At 38.3% G+C, this 17,722-nt stretch overlaps 2 protein-coding genes across 2 annotated transcripts; both read right to left on the bottom strand.

Annotated features, from left to right (window-relative positions):
- Positions 1-1,444: 1,444 nt before the first annotated feature.
- LOC134214225 (uncharacterized) lies at positions 1,445-6,019 on the bottom strand. The gene is made up of 2 exons (XM_062693629.1): positions 5,272-6,019; positions 1,445-1,894 (listed from the first exon to the last, which is right to left on the bottom strand). The coding sequence occupies exons 1-2, from the start codon at positions 5,968-5,970 to the stop codon at positions 1,787-1,789; spliced, it is 807 nt and encodes a 268-aa protein (XP_062549613.1). The 5' UTR covers positions 5,971-6,019; the 3' UTR covers positions 1,445-1,786.
- Positions 6,020-14,428: 8,409 nt separating this feature from the next.
- LOC134214224 (lectin subunit alpha-like) lies at positions 14,429-15,238 on the bottom strand. Its single transcript, XM_062693628.1, has 2 exons — positions 15,014-15,238; positions 14,429-14,955 (listed from the first exon to the last, which is right to left on the bottom strand). Exons 1-2 carry the CDS (start codon positions 15,116-15,118, stop codon positions 14,572-14,574), a joined length of 489 nt encoding a protein of 162 aa, XP_062549612.1. The 5' UTR covers positions 15,119-15,238; the 3' UTR covers positions 14,429-14,571.
- Between the last annotated feature and the right edge of the window lie 2,484 nt (positions 15,239-17,722).

The following is a 17,722-nucleotide window of genomic DNA, read 5'->3' as shown; positions in this document are numbered from 1 at the left end:
AAAATAAATCATTTCAGAAAAACGTAGAAGAAAATTGTGTAAACATTTGGAATTTAAGTTTATGTTGTGGTTGGAAGTTAGGTTTAATTTGAAGATGAATGAAGATTGATGCATAGAGGAATATACGTTGCACTATGTATAATATCCATCGTTTCACTTTTGCATCAGTTATTTCCAATATAGCGTGTTGAAACTTGTACGCTACATATAGCATAAGTTCTTTTGAATATGTTTTGGTTTATGATAATAAAGATTTTTTAAGGCGATGTTTACTTCCCATTTTACTAAATAAACAACAAACTTACTATTGTGAAATCATTCTAATTTCTCACCCAATGAGTTGGATTTCAAACTGATTTACCTCAGGGCTTTGATATATTCACGCGTGGTTTGTAACCACTTATAAAAAAAATGATGGAAATAAGGCGCAATCGCGATCCTCCAAAATCACAAAAAAAATGTTAACTTAAGTTTGTTCGGTGAGCGTAATTTGAAATCTGAGAATGATTTTATCAACAGATTGATCAGATAATAGAACCATTTATAATAAAATTACTACTATTTGTATTCACAGCATTGTCTCTTCCCAATGAATGCAAAAACTAATGAAAGTCATGCTAGAAACAGACGCGTCCACATGCCAAAACATGGGTAGAACATGGGTTACAAGTAGCGGAAATGACGTAGGGGAATTGTGGGTAAAACCGACACGGCGCTTAAAACCGACACCACCTCAAATCTCTGATTTTAAGTGATTATCCAACAGAATTTCAACACACTTTGAATAAACGTTTGATTTCCTGTATTTCTAGTCATTTTGTAACTGGCGGAGACGTGTAAGAGTCATAATAAACAGACAATTATCATTGATCACCATTGAGGAGATGAGTTATGTAAAATTTTGGCATCGGTGTATAAGCTTTTTCGACAATAATTTGTTGATTTTCAGTATTTAATCCATCTCTGATCCATAATTGAGCATCATTTTGTATATGTTGTGGAAAAATAGTTAACTTTTCTAATTATAAACTGTTAAATCAGTACCATTAGGTACAATATTATACTTAGGATTGTGATGCTTTCGTTTAACTAATAAAAACCACGTCTTGCTTGTAGTACAGTCAAAGACCAAAAGAGGACGATCTATATATTGATAGTTTCATGGTACAAATCATAGAATATATCGTTTCGATGATATCGTTTACACTAGTTTCATACTCGAGGGGTTCGGATGATTTGACCGAACACAACAGTTCTCCCCCCTGAAGAGGAAACTCTGAATTACATAGCGATTACAATTTTCATTCGAACATATCTATATATATATATATATATCTATAAAGTTTAGCAATCGAAATCATGATTAACATGAACAAGCTATAGTTAAATATTCGAAAACATTCAATTAATTCACTCAATATCATTTCAATAACTTCATTAACAATTATTATTCATAGTAATTCAGCACTTTTTGTTACTTCTGTCTTATTCGAAAAGCAATCTCTACTTTAACATTTTTCACGGTAATTTGGCACTTTTTTCTTCGTTGATTTTCTTTTCTTCTTCTTTTTCGATTTACATTCCGGACTCAACGATGATGCGAAGAAACCATCATTGCTGCTGCGATGTGACTTACTTAGACCCATCTTCGTTGTCATTTTGTTTTGTTCTCGATCGGCTCCGAGTAATGATAGGACTGCGTTTCAGTTGTTTAAAACGCCTGCACTGATTACCTTCTGGCACTGCTGGTACATCCGGAAACCCGAAGAACTCTTCCTCGTCTGAGCTATTTTCTCGCGATCGCTTTGTTCGTTGTATTGGAATTTGAATCCTGGTGGCAGTCGGTCGTGGTCTTACTATGCGAAGCTGGTTTCGATGTGCATTGATCGTGTGACTGCCAATAGAAATCGTAAAAACGTTCGGTGAGACTCTTTTAACATAAATTGCATCGATCCATTTCTCTAAAGCATGCTTATCATTATTTTTATATAATATTTTATCCCCTAAAGCCAGCTTGATGAAAGGATCTTGGGAGGGCGTACTATTGTCCGTGTAAAGTTTTTCTTTTTTTTCAGGAATGTCGAGAAATTCTTTATAACTGCGCTTAGGATGTAAAAGATCAACCAATATTTTTGGTCTAAAGCTAAACAGTTTTTCAGATGGATATCTGTCGTCCGAAGAACAGGTGTTTCGATAATTAATTAAAAATAAATTAATGCGATCCTCTATATCGAGAGATCTTGTCTGAGGGTCTAAAATAAACCGTTTGAGAACCTCTTTAACCACCCTTACCATTCTCTCTGCTTGACCGTTGCTACTAGGGTTGTATGGAGGACTCTTCATAACTCGTATGCCTTGTCGCTTCATGAATGAACAAAACTGATTTGAGTTGAATGGCGGGCCTCCGTCAGTGACGAGGACATCCGGGATTCCAAAACGCGCAAATATTGTTGTAAACTTTTTTATTACCTTGCTAGCATCCGTCCCATACTTCATTATTTCTATTTCCAACCATTTTGAAAAGCTGTCCACTACCAGCAGATAGGTTTTTGATTCAAAAAAGAAAAAGTCCGCATGTATTCGGCTGAATGGTCGAGTTGTTGGGGTCCATGATGTGTTACATATAATTTTTGGATGTATTGCTGTCTTTAAACATGATTGGCAATGTTTTACATAGTTTTCTAAATCACCATTCATGCCTAACCAAAATACGCACCTGCGAGCAGTTTGCTTCATTTTGACTACACCATTGTGATTAGAATGTAATAACTTTAATATTGCTATTTAATATTAGCTTACCAGACTGATCAAAGCAACGGTGGAAGGTGTGCAAAACTGTGTGAAGATCTCGGGCGAACACTCCAGTTCGTTCGAATCGCGCCGGGGACTAAGACAAGGTGATGGACTTTCGTGCCTGTTGTTCAACATTGCGCTAGAAGGTGTCATGCGGAGAGCCGGGTGTATCAGCCGGGGAACGATTTTCAACAGATCCAGTCAATTTATTTGCTTCGCGGATGACATGGACATTGTCGGCCGAACATTTGCAAAGGTGGCAGAACTGTACACCCGCCTGAAACGTGAAGCAACAAAAGTTGGACTGGTGGTGAATGCGTCAAAGACAAAGTACATGCTTGTGGGCGGAACCGAGCGCGACAGGGTCCGCCTGGGAAGCAGTTTTACGATAGACGGGGATACCTTCGAGGTGGTCGAGGAATTCGTCTACCTCGGATCCTTGCTAACGGCTGACAACAACGTTAGTCGTGAAATACGAAGGCGCATCATCTGTGGAAGTCGGGCCTACTACGGGCTCCAGAAGAAACTGCGGTCGAAAAAGATTCGCCACCGCACCAAATGTGTCATGTACAAGACGTTAATAAGACCGGTAGTCCTCTACGGACATGAAACATGGACAATGCTCGAGGAGGACTTGCAAGCACTCGGAGTATTCGAGAGACGGGTGCTTAGGACCATCTTTGGCGGTGTACAAGAAGACGGTGTGTGGCGGCGAAGAATGAACCATGAGCTCGCCCAGCTCTACGGCGAACCCAGTATCCAGAAGGTAGCTAAAGCCGGAAGGGTACGATGGGCAGGGCATGTTGCAAGAATGCCGGACAGCAACCCTGCAAAGATGGTGTTCGCTTCCGATCCGGCAGGTACGAGACGACGTGGAGCGCAGCGAGCGAGATGGGCAGACCAGGTGCAGAACGACTTGGCGAGCGTGGGGCGTATTCGAGGATGGAGAGATGCGGCCTCGAACCGTGTATTGTGGCGTCAAATTGTTGATTCAGTGTTATCTGTATAGATGTAGACTAAATAAATGAAAAATGAACTTTAATATTGGAATGCGGAGCGATTCAGGTATGAAGACTCTGTCTTGGTAAAGAATACAACCTTGCGCCATTTCCAGATCATACCGTAAAGAGAATGCAGGCTGCCAGTTTTTATCTAATTTATTTGGCCAACCCTTCTCAATGTAATTAGCAAGTTTAGAAAGAAAACAATCCTTTTTGGTTTCAACAGCGATTTGCGAATAATCAAGAGGGAAATCATCAAAAAAATTATGCTTTTTATATCGCCACAGTCTATTTGCTTTGGAACAGTTTGTTCCAAAGGAAATCTAGAACAAAAATCTGCGTTCCCCATCTGTGACGATGGTCTGTAATAAATATCGTATTCATAAATGGACATTTCCATTACATATCGTTGTAATCTGGTCACACAAATCTGGTTTCTCCCGTCCTTTCCAAAAATACCAACTAAAGGTTTGTGATCTGTGTAAATAGTAAATTTTTGTCCAAATAAATATTTGTGGAATTTTTTAACTGTGCTCACGATCGCTAGAGCCTCTAAGTGCAAAATTGGGTAAGTTTTTTGTGCATTATTTAATGAAAAAGATACAAAGCTTACAGGTTTTTCGTCTTCGCCAATTTTATGAGCTATTACACCACCTAACCCATAGCCACATGCGTCAGATACTACGATAATCGGTTTTTTTGGATCATAGAACTCTAAAATATTAGCATTCATCAAATCTAATTTGCTCTCTTCGAAAGTTTTCTGACATATTTCGTCCCAAATAAACTTTGTATCCTTGCGTAATAGCGCATATAAACAGCTCAATTTTGCAGAAAGATGCGGAACAAATTTTCCATAGTAGTTTATTAGACCTAAAAATGCTTTTAAGCTAGATACATCTGTTGGAACTTTAGCCTCTTTAATTGTCAACAACTTTTCGGGTGCAGGAAGAAGTCCATTTTCTGTTACTAAATGTCCCAAGTAATTGAGAGATTTCACAAAAAACAGACACTTTTTGTAGTTAATTTTAATGTTAGCGTTTTCAAGTCTAGTAAGTACTAAAATTAAATTTTTATGACATTCTTCCTGAGTTTCACCTGCAATGAGTACGTCATCCAAATAACAACGTACACGCTTCAAACCAACCAAAATTTGATCCATCAATTTCTGAAATATTGAGGCACTAGATGTTGCACCCTGTGGTAATCGATTGTATGTATACAATCCTTTGATAGTATTTATGACAACAAATTTCCTGGATCTTGTCGAAAGTTGGAGCTGTGTGTACGCCCCCGCCAAATCAAGACAACAGAACCATTTACACCCAGATAATGAGGCAAATATGTCCTGGGCTAATGGGAGAGGATACGTGTCTGGAATTATTAGTTTGTTAATGGAAACTCGGCAATCTATGACCATTCTAATATCGTTATCTTTCTTGATTACAATTATAACTGGAGATGCCCATTCACTAACCTGAATGGGGGTAATTACGTTCTGCTTTTCTAAGGAATCCAAATGCTCTATAACTTTATCTTTGATTTTATATGGTACTTCATATGCCTTGCGGAAGACTGGCCTGTCGTCTTTAAGAATGAGGTCTGCCTCAAACCCTGCTATTGGATTTGAAAAATCTGCGTCAAAGATCTTAGGAAATCGTAACCGTATGTTAGACTGAATCTTACCTTCCAATTTTGGTTGTTGAACTTCATCCCTAACAACATTGACGCTCAGTGGGTTTATGAATGTTTTTCTCCAGCATGGATAGAAAATGTCCAACCAATTTCTTCCAAACAGCGGAACGAAACTTCTTGAACCGTCAAGTATGATTAAGGACACCAGATGTTGTTTATCGTTCATAGATACCTTTACCAAAATCTCTCCAAATATGTTCAAACGCTGCCCATTAACTACAACCAAACGACTATTGCACTGTGAAACTTGCATATGTGCAAAATACTTCTGATAGATTTTAAAACTAATAACCGAAACAGCCGCTCCACAGTCAATTTCCATGCTCAATTTGGTGTTTTCTATGAACACATCAACAATGCAAGGTTCGCTAAAGTGCTTTTTCACCGAAATCATCATACACGGATACTCGTTATTTTCGTCGTCAGAATCTTCCAATCGTAACCGTTTGAAATCATAAGTATCTGGCTGCTCTTCATTCATGAAATTTACAGATTTACGATTTTGTAATTGGAAACAATTGCGTTTAACATGTCCACGTTTTCTACAGTAATTGCAAATAACAGTAGAATGAGGATTTCCAAATCTAGTTCCACTCCTTTCCTGATATATATTTCTGTGTTTATCCTGATAAGAATTCCTATGATCATATCGAGTTCAGTGCGTGATTTCTCTTGTTTCGGACAGCAGAACGATCGCGCGGTCGGCCGAAGTATTGTGTTCTGCATTGCGCGGCCGGTAATAAAAATTAATCAGTTCAATGTGTGGTCTCTCTTGTTTCGGACAGCAGAACGATCGCGCGGTCGGCCGAAGTATTGTGTTCTGCATTGCGCGGCCGGTAATGAAAATTAAACAGTTCAGTGCGTGATTTCTCTTGTTTCGGACAGCAGAACGATCGCGCGGTCGGCCGAAGTATTGTGTTCTGCATTGCGCGGCCGGTAATGAAAATTAAACAGTTCAGTGCGTGATCTCTCTTGTTTCGGACAGCTGAACGATCGCGCGGTCGGCCGAAGTATTGTGTTCTGCATTGCGCGGCCGGTAATGAAAATTAAACAGTTCAGTGCGTGATCTCTCTTGTTTCGGACAGCAGAACGATCGCGCGGTCGGCCGAAGTATTGTGTTCTGCATTGCGCGGCCGGTAATGAAAATTAAACAGTTCAGTGCGTGATTTCTCTTGTTTCGAACAGCAGAACGATCGCGCGGTCGGCCGAAGTATTGTGTTCTGCATTGCGCGGCCGGTAATGAAAATTAATCAGTTCAGTGCGTGATCTCCCTTGTTTCGGACAGCAGAACGATCGCGCGGTCGGCCGAAGTATTGTGTTCTGCATTGCGCGACCGGTAATGAAAATTAATCAGTTCAGTGCGTGATCTCTCTTGTTTCGGACAGCAGAACGATCGCGCGGTCGGCCGAAGTATTGTGTTCTGCATTGCGCGGCCGGTAATGAAAATTAAACAGTTCAGTGCGTGATCTCTCTTGTTTTGGACAGCTGAACGATCGCGCGGTCGGCCAAAATATTAGTGTTATTTCCCATCCCATAGATCGCATCACTTACCAAAGTGAATCCAGATAAATTATCCTTTGTAACTAAAACGAAATCCTATCCCAAGACAATCGTGGAGATGCAGAGGTATACTCGGTCTCTAGTAGCAACGAGAGTCGGACTAACAATCCTTCCATTCCTATATGACCGTAAGGACGTGGCCGGCGCCGTTATTGACTTTAAATATTTGAGCTCCCGAAACGTGTACATTGAGAATGGGTAGCTAACCCCAAGCCCCATTCATTGTGTTCTCTGTACAATTTTGCAAGTTCAGTCAATCACGGAGTAGCAACTACGAATTGTGCGGTCATAATGCTCATGCTCATGCTCATAAGAATTCCTATGATCATATCGATTATTTTCACTAAATCGGGTATTAAACACCTCCATGAAACGGCTGTCATCCACGAACAACTCGCCTGAAGCCGAAAACATGGTGCTGCAGGATGTAAACATTGCCGGTTAAGCAATAAACACACGAAGTCAGTATGTCGAAATCGGATGCGTAAGCGGCATGTGTTGTATTGTTAAATTATATTCAACGAGATGTATTGCATTGTTGCGTGATTCTCGGTGTGATTAATTGGCGCTTTGATGTTGCATGAAAAAGAAGAAGAAGCAGAAAGATGATATTTAAAAAAATTCGCATGGGAAAACATACGAAGATATCTCTGAAATTCTAGAGGCAATCTAATTATAACGGTAAACAGTACGGGGTTGGACTTTTCTTATACTGTGTATTAAGTATGATATCACAGAGTAAAAATTGAAATTGAAATATTGTGTTTATTGTCCAGTAGAAAACAAGTCTAGCCCCGTACTGCTTACCGTTTTTAATTTAATTGCTTCTAGAATTTCAAAGATGAGTTTCAAAAATTTCTTCGTATGTTTTCCCGTGCGAATATTTTTGATTATCATCTTTCTGCTTCTTCTTCTTCATGCAACATCGAAGCGCCAATCGCAAATTCTCTCGCGGGAGTATGAACGGAGCTTAAAATAGGAAAGGCAACACTAGCGCCACTCAATCGGTAGACGGCTTCAAGAACTACATCTCATTTCAGGGGGGTGGTATTAAACTGTCCATTTCCTCGTTCTCTACTAGAGCTTCTATTACGAAACCGATTCCTGAAACCATATGCACCCATTCTGTTGTCAAAATGTCGATCTTCTCTTTGTCCCAACCGGTATTTAACTGAATTAACACTTTTGTACCCTTCATTTTGTTCGCTCATTTCTTTAGCTCTCAGCTTAGCCAATTCTGTTCTCACTACTATTTCTTCCACCTCGTCTAGTGTCATGTTGTCTTTCATTAAAAGTTTATGTTTCAAATCATCATCTCTTAAACCAAACACAATTCTATCCTTAATCGCTTCATTCTTGTGGGCCCCGAAGCCGCACTGGCTGGCCAACAATTTTAAAGCCAAAACATAATTTTCGGCTGGTTCATCCATGCCCTGAACCCGTGCACTAAATTTATGCCTATGCATCATATTGGGCTGTGTTTTATCTAATCGTTCCTTTAATTTAGCTATCATCTGATTATAATCAATTTCTTCAATACCAGTTTCAGGATAAATAAGTTTTATCTCATCAAAAATTGCTCGACCACTTAACGTGATGAACAAATTTTTCTTCGTACCTTCCGCAATATTGTTTAAAGCAAACAGAATGTTCATGCGTTCCATATATTTGGAAAAACTAGATCCATATACAAAATGATCAACACTACCAATTAGGGAAGACATTTCGGAATAAATTAATCACCTGTCAGAATAAAACTCCTGAAAATAATGTGCGGTTAATGCGTGGAATGACTTACGTGACTCGTAGGTATCTTACTGTATACGTTGTATGTTATACGCTGGTGCGACACCGGCGGCGGTCAGGTGGCGATACGTTGTCTACGAAGTGTTGCAGTACTCGCTCTCCAAACTCTGGTTTAAAATCTTTCCTGCTCCAAGCTGCTCTAGTACGTTCTCGCAATGCTCCAGCAGGTTCTCGCCGTTGCAAATTTCGTCTTCCACTACTTAGCTGCTATCGAGTCAATCAGAGAAACTCTCTGACTCTGCACAGTTGCTACACAGACTACGATGATTGTCACTCGAATAATTTTTCTTCCACTAGTACCCCGAACAAAAACTCTCACGACTCTCACTGAACAATCCTTCTCTACAGTTCCGCCGACCGCTTAGATTCCACATACAGTTGAAAAAAAAAAACTATCGAAATTATCTACACCTCCGGGAACGAAATGGCGGTTTCAATGGCGGCTACTGCCACGCGGCTATCAACGATATTTTGCAAAATGTATATTTTACTATTCCACGCAGTTGGGAGGAATTACGGTCACTATTTAGCACACTTTTTCTCGCGTTTTCCACTTAAAGCTGCTAATAGACGCGTTTTCTACTTAAAGCTGCTAATAACGTCTAGCTTTTTCAATTATGCATACACCTGCTTTCACTCACGGCCCGGTCTGACTCTTACTCTATCCTTCTGCCGCTATGATTTAGTAGAATATATATTTATTCTTTCCACACTATTTCAGGTTTTAGATTACTTAAATACCACTTTTATCCACCGTCGCCACTGTTAAATCAGTACCATTAGGTACAATATCATACTTAGGATTGTGATGCTTTCGTTTAACTAATAAAAACCACGTCTTGCTTGTAGTACAGTCAAAGACCAAAAGAGGACGATCTATATATTGATAGTTTCATGGTACAAATCATAGAATATATCATTTCGATGATATCGTTTACACTACCCAAGCAACCAGAAGTTCGGATAAGAAGGGCTATTTTGGCTTAATCAGCTCTCATTTTAAGTAATTTTTTGTATGTAACCGAACTTTAAGTGAACTTTAAAGTTCCGTTAAGGATCCTTGGAACTTGATGTGAACCATAGTGAACCAATTAGTTCGGTTAAGAGTAAATTTAAGTAAAATCTGAACTTCTGGTTGCTTGGGTAGTTTCATACTCGAGGGGTTCGGATGATTTGACCGAACACAACATAAACATCCACATGTATCTCATTATTATTATGTTAACAGTTGGGGTGAAGTCGACACCTGCCATCGAATCACGAAATACCTCTGTTTTATTAGACTCATCATTCGCATACTATAATTCAAGTATTGGAAAACGAGGCGCCGGGGAATATAACTTAATCATAGATTGATTACATACCATATCATCATTGGTCGTGACAATAGGTCTAGGGGGTAATATTGAGTCATCAAGGAAAATCTGCAGGTCGGATAACAATAGCGCTCAAAGAAGAACCGTATTTTTAGGCTTATTTTGCTCTTAGATATATTTAATCCGTTCTCTAGTGTTATTCTTCTGTGATCCATTTTCACCACTGTAAACATGTAGCTTGTCACCTACGGAACTAGTCATTTTCATTTCTTGTCATAACTGCTCCATACGCATTAAATCGCCGCTATAAACAACTTTTTAAATTAAGTGATATTCAAATGTAGGTCAATATTTACAGTAGTTAGTAAATTTGTTACTAACATTCTTATATATTTTTCACCCGACCCACTATAGAAACTAAATAAAATATGATATGTTCACCCAAAAAACAAATCTGACAATTATTGTATAAAATCTGGGCATATACAATTCTGTAAACTTTTTATAAGGTACACTGGGGGAAGTGGAAAAGGAAAAATCGATAGTGCATGTTTGAATTAGTGTAAAACCAGTTTAAATTATTTAAATGCGTTCAATCAAAATGGGCTATCAAAAACAGTCAATTTTGCACCAGCTGTGTGGTAATTCATACCATTTTGTTCGCTTGAAATTTATGGAAATAGATTTTAAAATAAGGAGTTGTTTTTCCACTTTCCCTAGTGGGATGGGGTAAGTGGAAAACCCATGTTACCTTGATCTTCAATAGTGATGAGTAGTTACATCAGGACCGGATTTAGCCGGAAGGGGGCCCCGGGGCCGACGGTATGTGGTGGCCCCAAAATGTACAAAAAAGGTTGGTTTTGGTACATAAGATTTGTGGGGGCCCGGGGCCACGCCCCCACCCCCGCGCCCCCCCCCCATCAATCCGGCCCTGAGTTACATATAACTAAAATCAATATGATAATTGCTCTGAGTATCTTTTGTGGAATAATTTCATTACCTTAACGGAATAGATCCTCAAGGAATTCTCGTAAAAGCAAGGGGAGGGCTGGTTTTGCCTTCTCGAACACTGAGTGTACATAAAGTCTATATGTTCACGCCAAAGATGAACTTTTTAAAAGAAAAATGGGACTCACAGGGTTATAAACTAATCAACTTAGTTTAACGAATTGATATGATGTCTGTATGTGCGTATTAGTATGTATGTATGTGCGCAAAGCACGTACAAAATTATCAGCTATTCTTAAGCACTTGTGCTTAACCAATTTGTTCGCAAAAAAATTGCATTCAACGGCGAAACTTGTTATGAATAAAAATTAATGTGAATTATACAATATATTTACCTATCAGCATTTTTAACTTTTTTATATTTTTTTTTCATATGTAAAACATGTGAAAGGCATCAATACCGATAGGTGGATTAATAAGGCATTTTCTCATTTATATGAGTCCAATCACCTCTGGAATCGCAATGATAACAAAGAAGGAACATATTAAGATTCACAGCTATCGAAATAAACCCTGGAATGAAGGAAAAAATTGCGTACTTAGAACATTATCCACTTCCCCCGCAGTGTTTGATACCTGGGGTAAGTGTAAAATCTTTGAATTATTTGCTTTCTTGGTACAAACTACTACCAATTGAATGGGATTAGTTTAATTGTATTATAATGGTCACCTGTGATATAAATTCACTCGAAAAAAGAACAGTTGGTGCAAATAATAATAGATTTTATGAATGTAGTTCAAGCATTAACCGTGTTAGTGCATGTATTATACAAATTTCAACATAGTATTAGTTTGAGCATCAAAGTATATTCTTGCATAACGTTATGATGTAGTAAAAACTGTAAAGTATGTACAATTCCAATATTTCGTGTCGATTTTTCCACTTACCCCCTTTTTCCACTTCCCCCAGTGTACCTTACAAATATTGTATTAAAATAATACAAATCTGTATTATGTATTTCATTACAACAATTCTCGATTAACTTTTCAAAAGGACCTAAGTAACATTTTTTCATGAATTAATTTGAATAACGCAATCAACAGAACAATATGAAAGCTATTGATTCTAGTATTCAAATTAATTCATGAAAAAAATGTTACTTAGGTCCTTTTGAAAAGTTAAGAGAGAATTGTATTAAAATCTACCGAAATTGTATATGCCCAATTATTATACAGTTTCTGTAAGGTTCTTATGCAGAACTGTATTAAAATCTGCCATCCACTGGTTGGGTGTGGTGATGATTTTAAATATATAAAATTTTATTCAACCATCGTTTATGAGTGACCCCTAAACATGAATTTCACACACACACATATCAAAATGAATGTTGTTAAACATTTTTAATTATGATGGAACATCATTTAGAATTGTTCTGACGTTCTATTCCATAACGACTTGATATGTCGGTTTTACCCTCATGTGGTGTCGATCTTACCCGCACCCCAGCTGGTTGGGCTGGAAGATGGACTGTTCGCGTTTTCATCATAAATCAAATTCTAATAAGAAATATTGTCCTGAGATCTCATGGACTGATGCATGAAGAGCCAAAGCATGCTTGTATGAAATTTCTAGGCCGGAAAATTGCTTCATAGATTGGGAAACTGTATAGTTGCTTAGGCTCGATGCCCACGTAGCGTCATTTCAACGCAGAGTGCACGTGGCGTCAAAAAGACGCAGGTGTGCACCGGGAAAAAGCGGTAACGCAGCGTCACCACGCCGATGCACACCAGCGTTATTTTAACGCTGCGTGCACGTGGCGTTGAAAAACCGCTACGTGGGCATCGGCCCTTAAGGTGTCGGTTTTACCCACTTTTCCCCTAGCGGGATTCCTAAGAAGCATGAGATATATTCTGCAGACTATTATCATGAATCAGAGAAATTCAAAGCCGCTAATTTCAAGAAATGATCATTAACTTTCAGAAATCCTCAGAAATTTAAATGGATCGCTACGAATTGTTTAGAAATGTTATGACCGTTCAATAATGATCTAAAGTTCCGGGTCTTATTTCGGACAAGATATGTGGACTTAGGGATGATTTTGGTTTTACAATGGACTCCCATTTTATCTAAACTGGCTAGAATTTACAACTAAGACTTTTTATAAACTTGTAATTAATCATTAGCAGATTTCAGCAATCTTTATTTTCTACAGAAATTCATATAGAATTTCAAACACTCTTTTGAGATTCCAGAAATATTTTAAAAAGAAACCATTGCGTACTTCCTGAAGATATTTAATAACTTTAAGAGTTTCAAAATGTTCAGATTGCATGCTTCACCGTATTTGATGTTAGAGCAGTATAATTTTTTTTACAAATTTAAGCTTTGCTCAACGGAATGTGACTGACTTGCGATTACTTTTCTCATTGAGATGAAAAGTAATCGCAAGTCAGTCACATTGCGATTTTCAACACGGCAAGTGAGTTTTTCACTTTCTAGCCACTATGATCCATTAAATATTCAAACAATCTTTGGTCTGTGACGTTTAGAGCTTATCAAAATTACTTATACACAATTTTTGACGAGAAAAATTACAAAAACTTTGCAAGCAGTTTTCTCATTTGCACGTTTTTCCAGATGTGCTCGACTTGCGGTTAGCGGCAGCAAATTTACATATAAACATTAATTGACTTCGCGCCATTCCTAAATGGCCACCGAATTGCCTGAAATTTTGCCAGGACTCCTATATTATCAAAATGATGCTAATAGACATATGGGAGTTGGAATTTTCGAACATTTTTGAAATTTGAACTGCCCTAATGCGCATGCATAGACACATGCTGCAGCAATACACATCAACATACACACATACAAACACCCACAGACACATAAATGCCCATTGTACGGCGGTTGGGTACCCGGGTACCCCGTCACCCATCTACGGTGGGAAAAATCGTCACTCACATAAGGGTTAAACATATAGATGATCGGATTGTTAATGGCTTCATGTGAGATTTCAAACGTCACAGGAAGGTGATCAGAGTCAAAGCCAGCATGAGTTACCAATTGGCCACACAGCAGACTTGAATCCGTTGGAACTAAATCAATTGTAGAAGGATTTCGACTGGAAAAAAAACAAGTTGGTCCATTGGGATATTGAATAGTATAATATCCCGCAGAACAATCTTCAAATAAAATGTTACCATTGGAATTGCTTTGAGCATTATTCCATGAACGATTTTTGGCATTGAAGTCACCAATTATTATGAGGAGGCCCCAAAAATGCAAAGGCCCGGAGTATTATTTAATTTTTAGCATGTTGGTGTGGCTCGTATTGTAAACCCTACGAATGCACCACATTCATTTCTTCAAACTCGTTTTGTTTACATCATGCTACTTACTTTATTGAATGCATGTATATAATTTATCAATATTCCCATTATTAAAAGTTTCAAAAAACACTAATATTGTGAATCCACTCTACATTTTCGCACACAAAATAGTGTAGCCCCTCGCAATTGCCGTCATTGGCCACCCACCGCCATCCGAGCGATAAAACGTTCACTATCGAAAGGCAATCCTCCTGATTCTTCCAGTTATCCGGCTGACCTGGTTGCCAGTGAGCGTACACCAAACGAACCCCAGTCGCGTGCCAATAAAAATCGCCCTCCACAGCGAGATCGCTCCCACCGATCCAAACGATCGTGTCGTTCGCATTGTAAATCGGCGATGCCTTTACCGCATCCACAATTCGGTCGTGGTCCTCCTTTGAGTTGGTGATGGCAAGTTGCATCCCCAGGGAGAAGCAAAACTCGGTGGCTTTGAACCAATTTGCCTGGTTCAGAATAAAAATCAAATGGAATTCTTTCGAGAAATACTGATAAAGTACTTACTTTGAATACGGGAATCATGAAACGGCTCGGCGATCTGCATTTTATTTGTTGAGCCATGCTCAGAACTCCTACTGTGGCTACCAAAACTAGAACCGTCCGCTGCATCGTTGCACAGTCAACTGTCTTAGTATACACCCTTGTATCTACCGACAATCGTGAAATGGGGCGTATTTCGAAGTGCAATGCAAACTTTTGTCTAATTCGATCGGGAATCAGTTCGCAATCATTTTCTTCCTCAATGGCTCTACATTCCAACTGGAATTTGGCCTGCTTTTCAATTTAGTATTCTATTAACATTCCCTCAGTTATTAAGGACATAGTTGGAAAGAGTATCACGATGGCAGTCAATATGGCACCGGACCTTCCGCGGGTCAACCTCACACCTCCCGCACTCCTCTCCCACTAACATTTGAATGTACCGAACAGCATCGAACAAAAGTTTAATATTCAAATTACTAACCTGTTCACAGTAAATAAATATACTTCCCGTGATTATGAACATGTTTCTTCAAAGAGTCCTATGTATTTGGGCTCGAATTATATCATAAATCAGCAGATGTGTGCCAATTTAATAAAGATTATAAAAACATTGCTGTTAATAAGTAGTTTAAGTCGTTAAAACATGGGAGAATAGTCCACTCTCAAGCCTCAGGTCAGATGTTATATAACCTTTGGTTAAACATTTTGGACCACTGAAGTTACTTAGGCTTCTAAAAAACGTTCTAGAAAAATCAATCAAATAACAACACTAGGCACACGCAAACAAAGATACGAAAAAAACGTTGCAAATCGAAAAAAATATCTAATAGCCTATTCAGATTACGCCATTTATGATAATAAATATCATGATAAAGAGGAATAAACAGCCTTGAGTACTGGGAGTCAGGAGTTTCTGAACATTTTTTAATTTCGAGAAGGTTCGAAAAAAAAAATCTTCTAAAAATTTGGCCTCTGAAGGGGGGGGGGTTGATTATGTCCAAAACAACCCCCGTGGCTACGCCACTGCAAATAATTATCTTATTCCAAATCAGCTGAAAAGGAGCTTGTGCGGTTTGGTGAGGCGACCTGATGTGTGAGTAGAAAAACATAAAATAGAAGACAATCGACCCTCGCGTCATACCAGGTTAAAGGTTACTCCAAAACACGAATCGTTTAGAAGTTTTTCAATAAAAGCTTGTTACTTTAGTATTGCTTCAACACTTCGGTTCAATAATAAAAATAAGAACAAATGAATAAAAGTGATCTTAAATTAGAAGGCAAGGTTCCAGTTGGAACACAGGTAGAGGTGTGCGCCGCCGCCGGCAGTTTTTGGCACGCCGCCGCCGCCGACATTTTTGCATCGGCGCGCCGCCGTTTAAAAATTGTCACGCCGCTTATCTATAATTTTCCACGCCGATACAAATTTGAAGATGTCCGCAGAATTTTGGAAGTGGAAGTGGAAATTCTGAACATTCAATGGATTTCCTGTATAATTTCTTGATCCATCACGTTGAAACACCAGAGATTTTTCCGTGAAGATACCAATGATTTCCATGTAAATCCCATACAATTTCTACTTGAATTTTTGAAAATCACTCCGTAAAACTAAGAAAACTTTGTGTGTAAATTGCGAAGGATTTCTCTTTGAAATCCAAAGGATTTACCATTGAAATTAATTTTGAATGGAAAAGAGGCGTTCAGCAGAAAGCCATATGGAAGGAGATCACAAGGCTGAAAGTTGTTTCGCCGAATATGTCGTTTAACCGAAAAGACTATTTGGTAGAAGCCTATCCGAGCAAAGATTGAGAGCAAATCGATAACTTGTTTCAATGTTGTGAAATAATGGATTATTATTACTTAACTTGATATCTTTTTGGTCGTTTTAACGGTTGAGTAACAAAACGTATAGCAGAAAAGTCTTACTGTGACATCAAATCGAAAGCTATTCCTGCTGTCATTGAGAGCAAATAGAAAACTAATTTTGATATTGGTTTCCGATAACAAAACAAGTACACAGTTTGATGTCATATCATGCAGTTTAGTAATCTACAGCAAAATTAGATCAAAATATGTAATCAATCATGATTATTCATATTTGAAAACACATTATGAATCAATTTTAAGTCAAAATCAAAATATGTTTTATATATGCAATGCACTCATTACATTTTCAGACTTTGCTAGGGTATCTAGCATAGAATGTCATTTGGTCGGATAGTTTCTTTGGCTGAAAGAAATGGTTAGATGAATAGCTTAATAGGCCGAAATAGTCATTTGGTCGAAAGGGCCATTTGACCGAAATGAACATTCGATCGAAAGTTCGGCTGAATCGGTCATTTTGGATATTTTCAACACATTAACGGGAGAATCTTTTGAATTTCGTCAGAAAATTCTTCAAGTTTTTCAAGAATATTCATTAGGAAATTATTTTCAGAGTTTTTACGGGAAGTTGTTCAAAATTTCCTTAGGAAAATATTCAGAATATGCACGGAAAGTTCTGTTGAGAATTTTTCGAAATTTACACTTCCTCAATCTAGATCATTTAAGATGGTTAGTTTTTTTTATTCTTTATTAGATTGCTTTTTTCGCACGGAGAAGTTCATCACTAGACGGCTAGATTGGCAAAGCCAACTTTAAAACAGATTTTTTTGCAATATCCGCGGGAGACTGTAGAATTTTCACGAGAAAAACTCCGGCATTTCCAATTCTTCAAAGTTTCTGCAGAAGATG

Source organism: Armigeres subalbatus, chromosome 2, assembly GCF_024139115.2.
Source record: "Armigeres subalbatus isolate Guangzhou_Male chromosome 2, GZ_Asu_2, whole genome shotgun sequence".
Taxonomy (NCBI): Eukaryota; Metazoa; Arthropoda; class Insecta; order Diptera; family Culicidae; genus Armigeres; species Armigeres subalbatus.
Note: the sequence above shows the minus strand (reverse complement) of the source record. Positions and strands in the feature narration are given on the sequence as shown.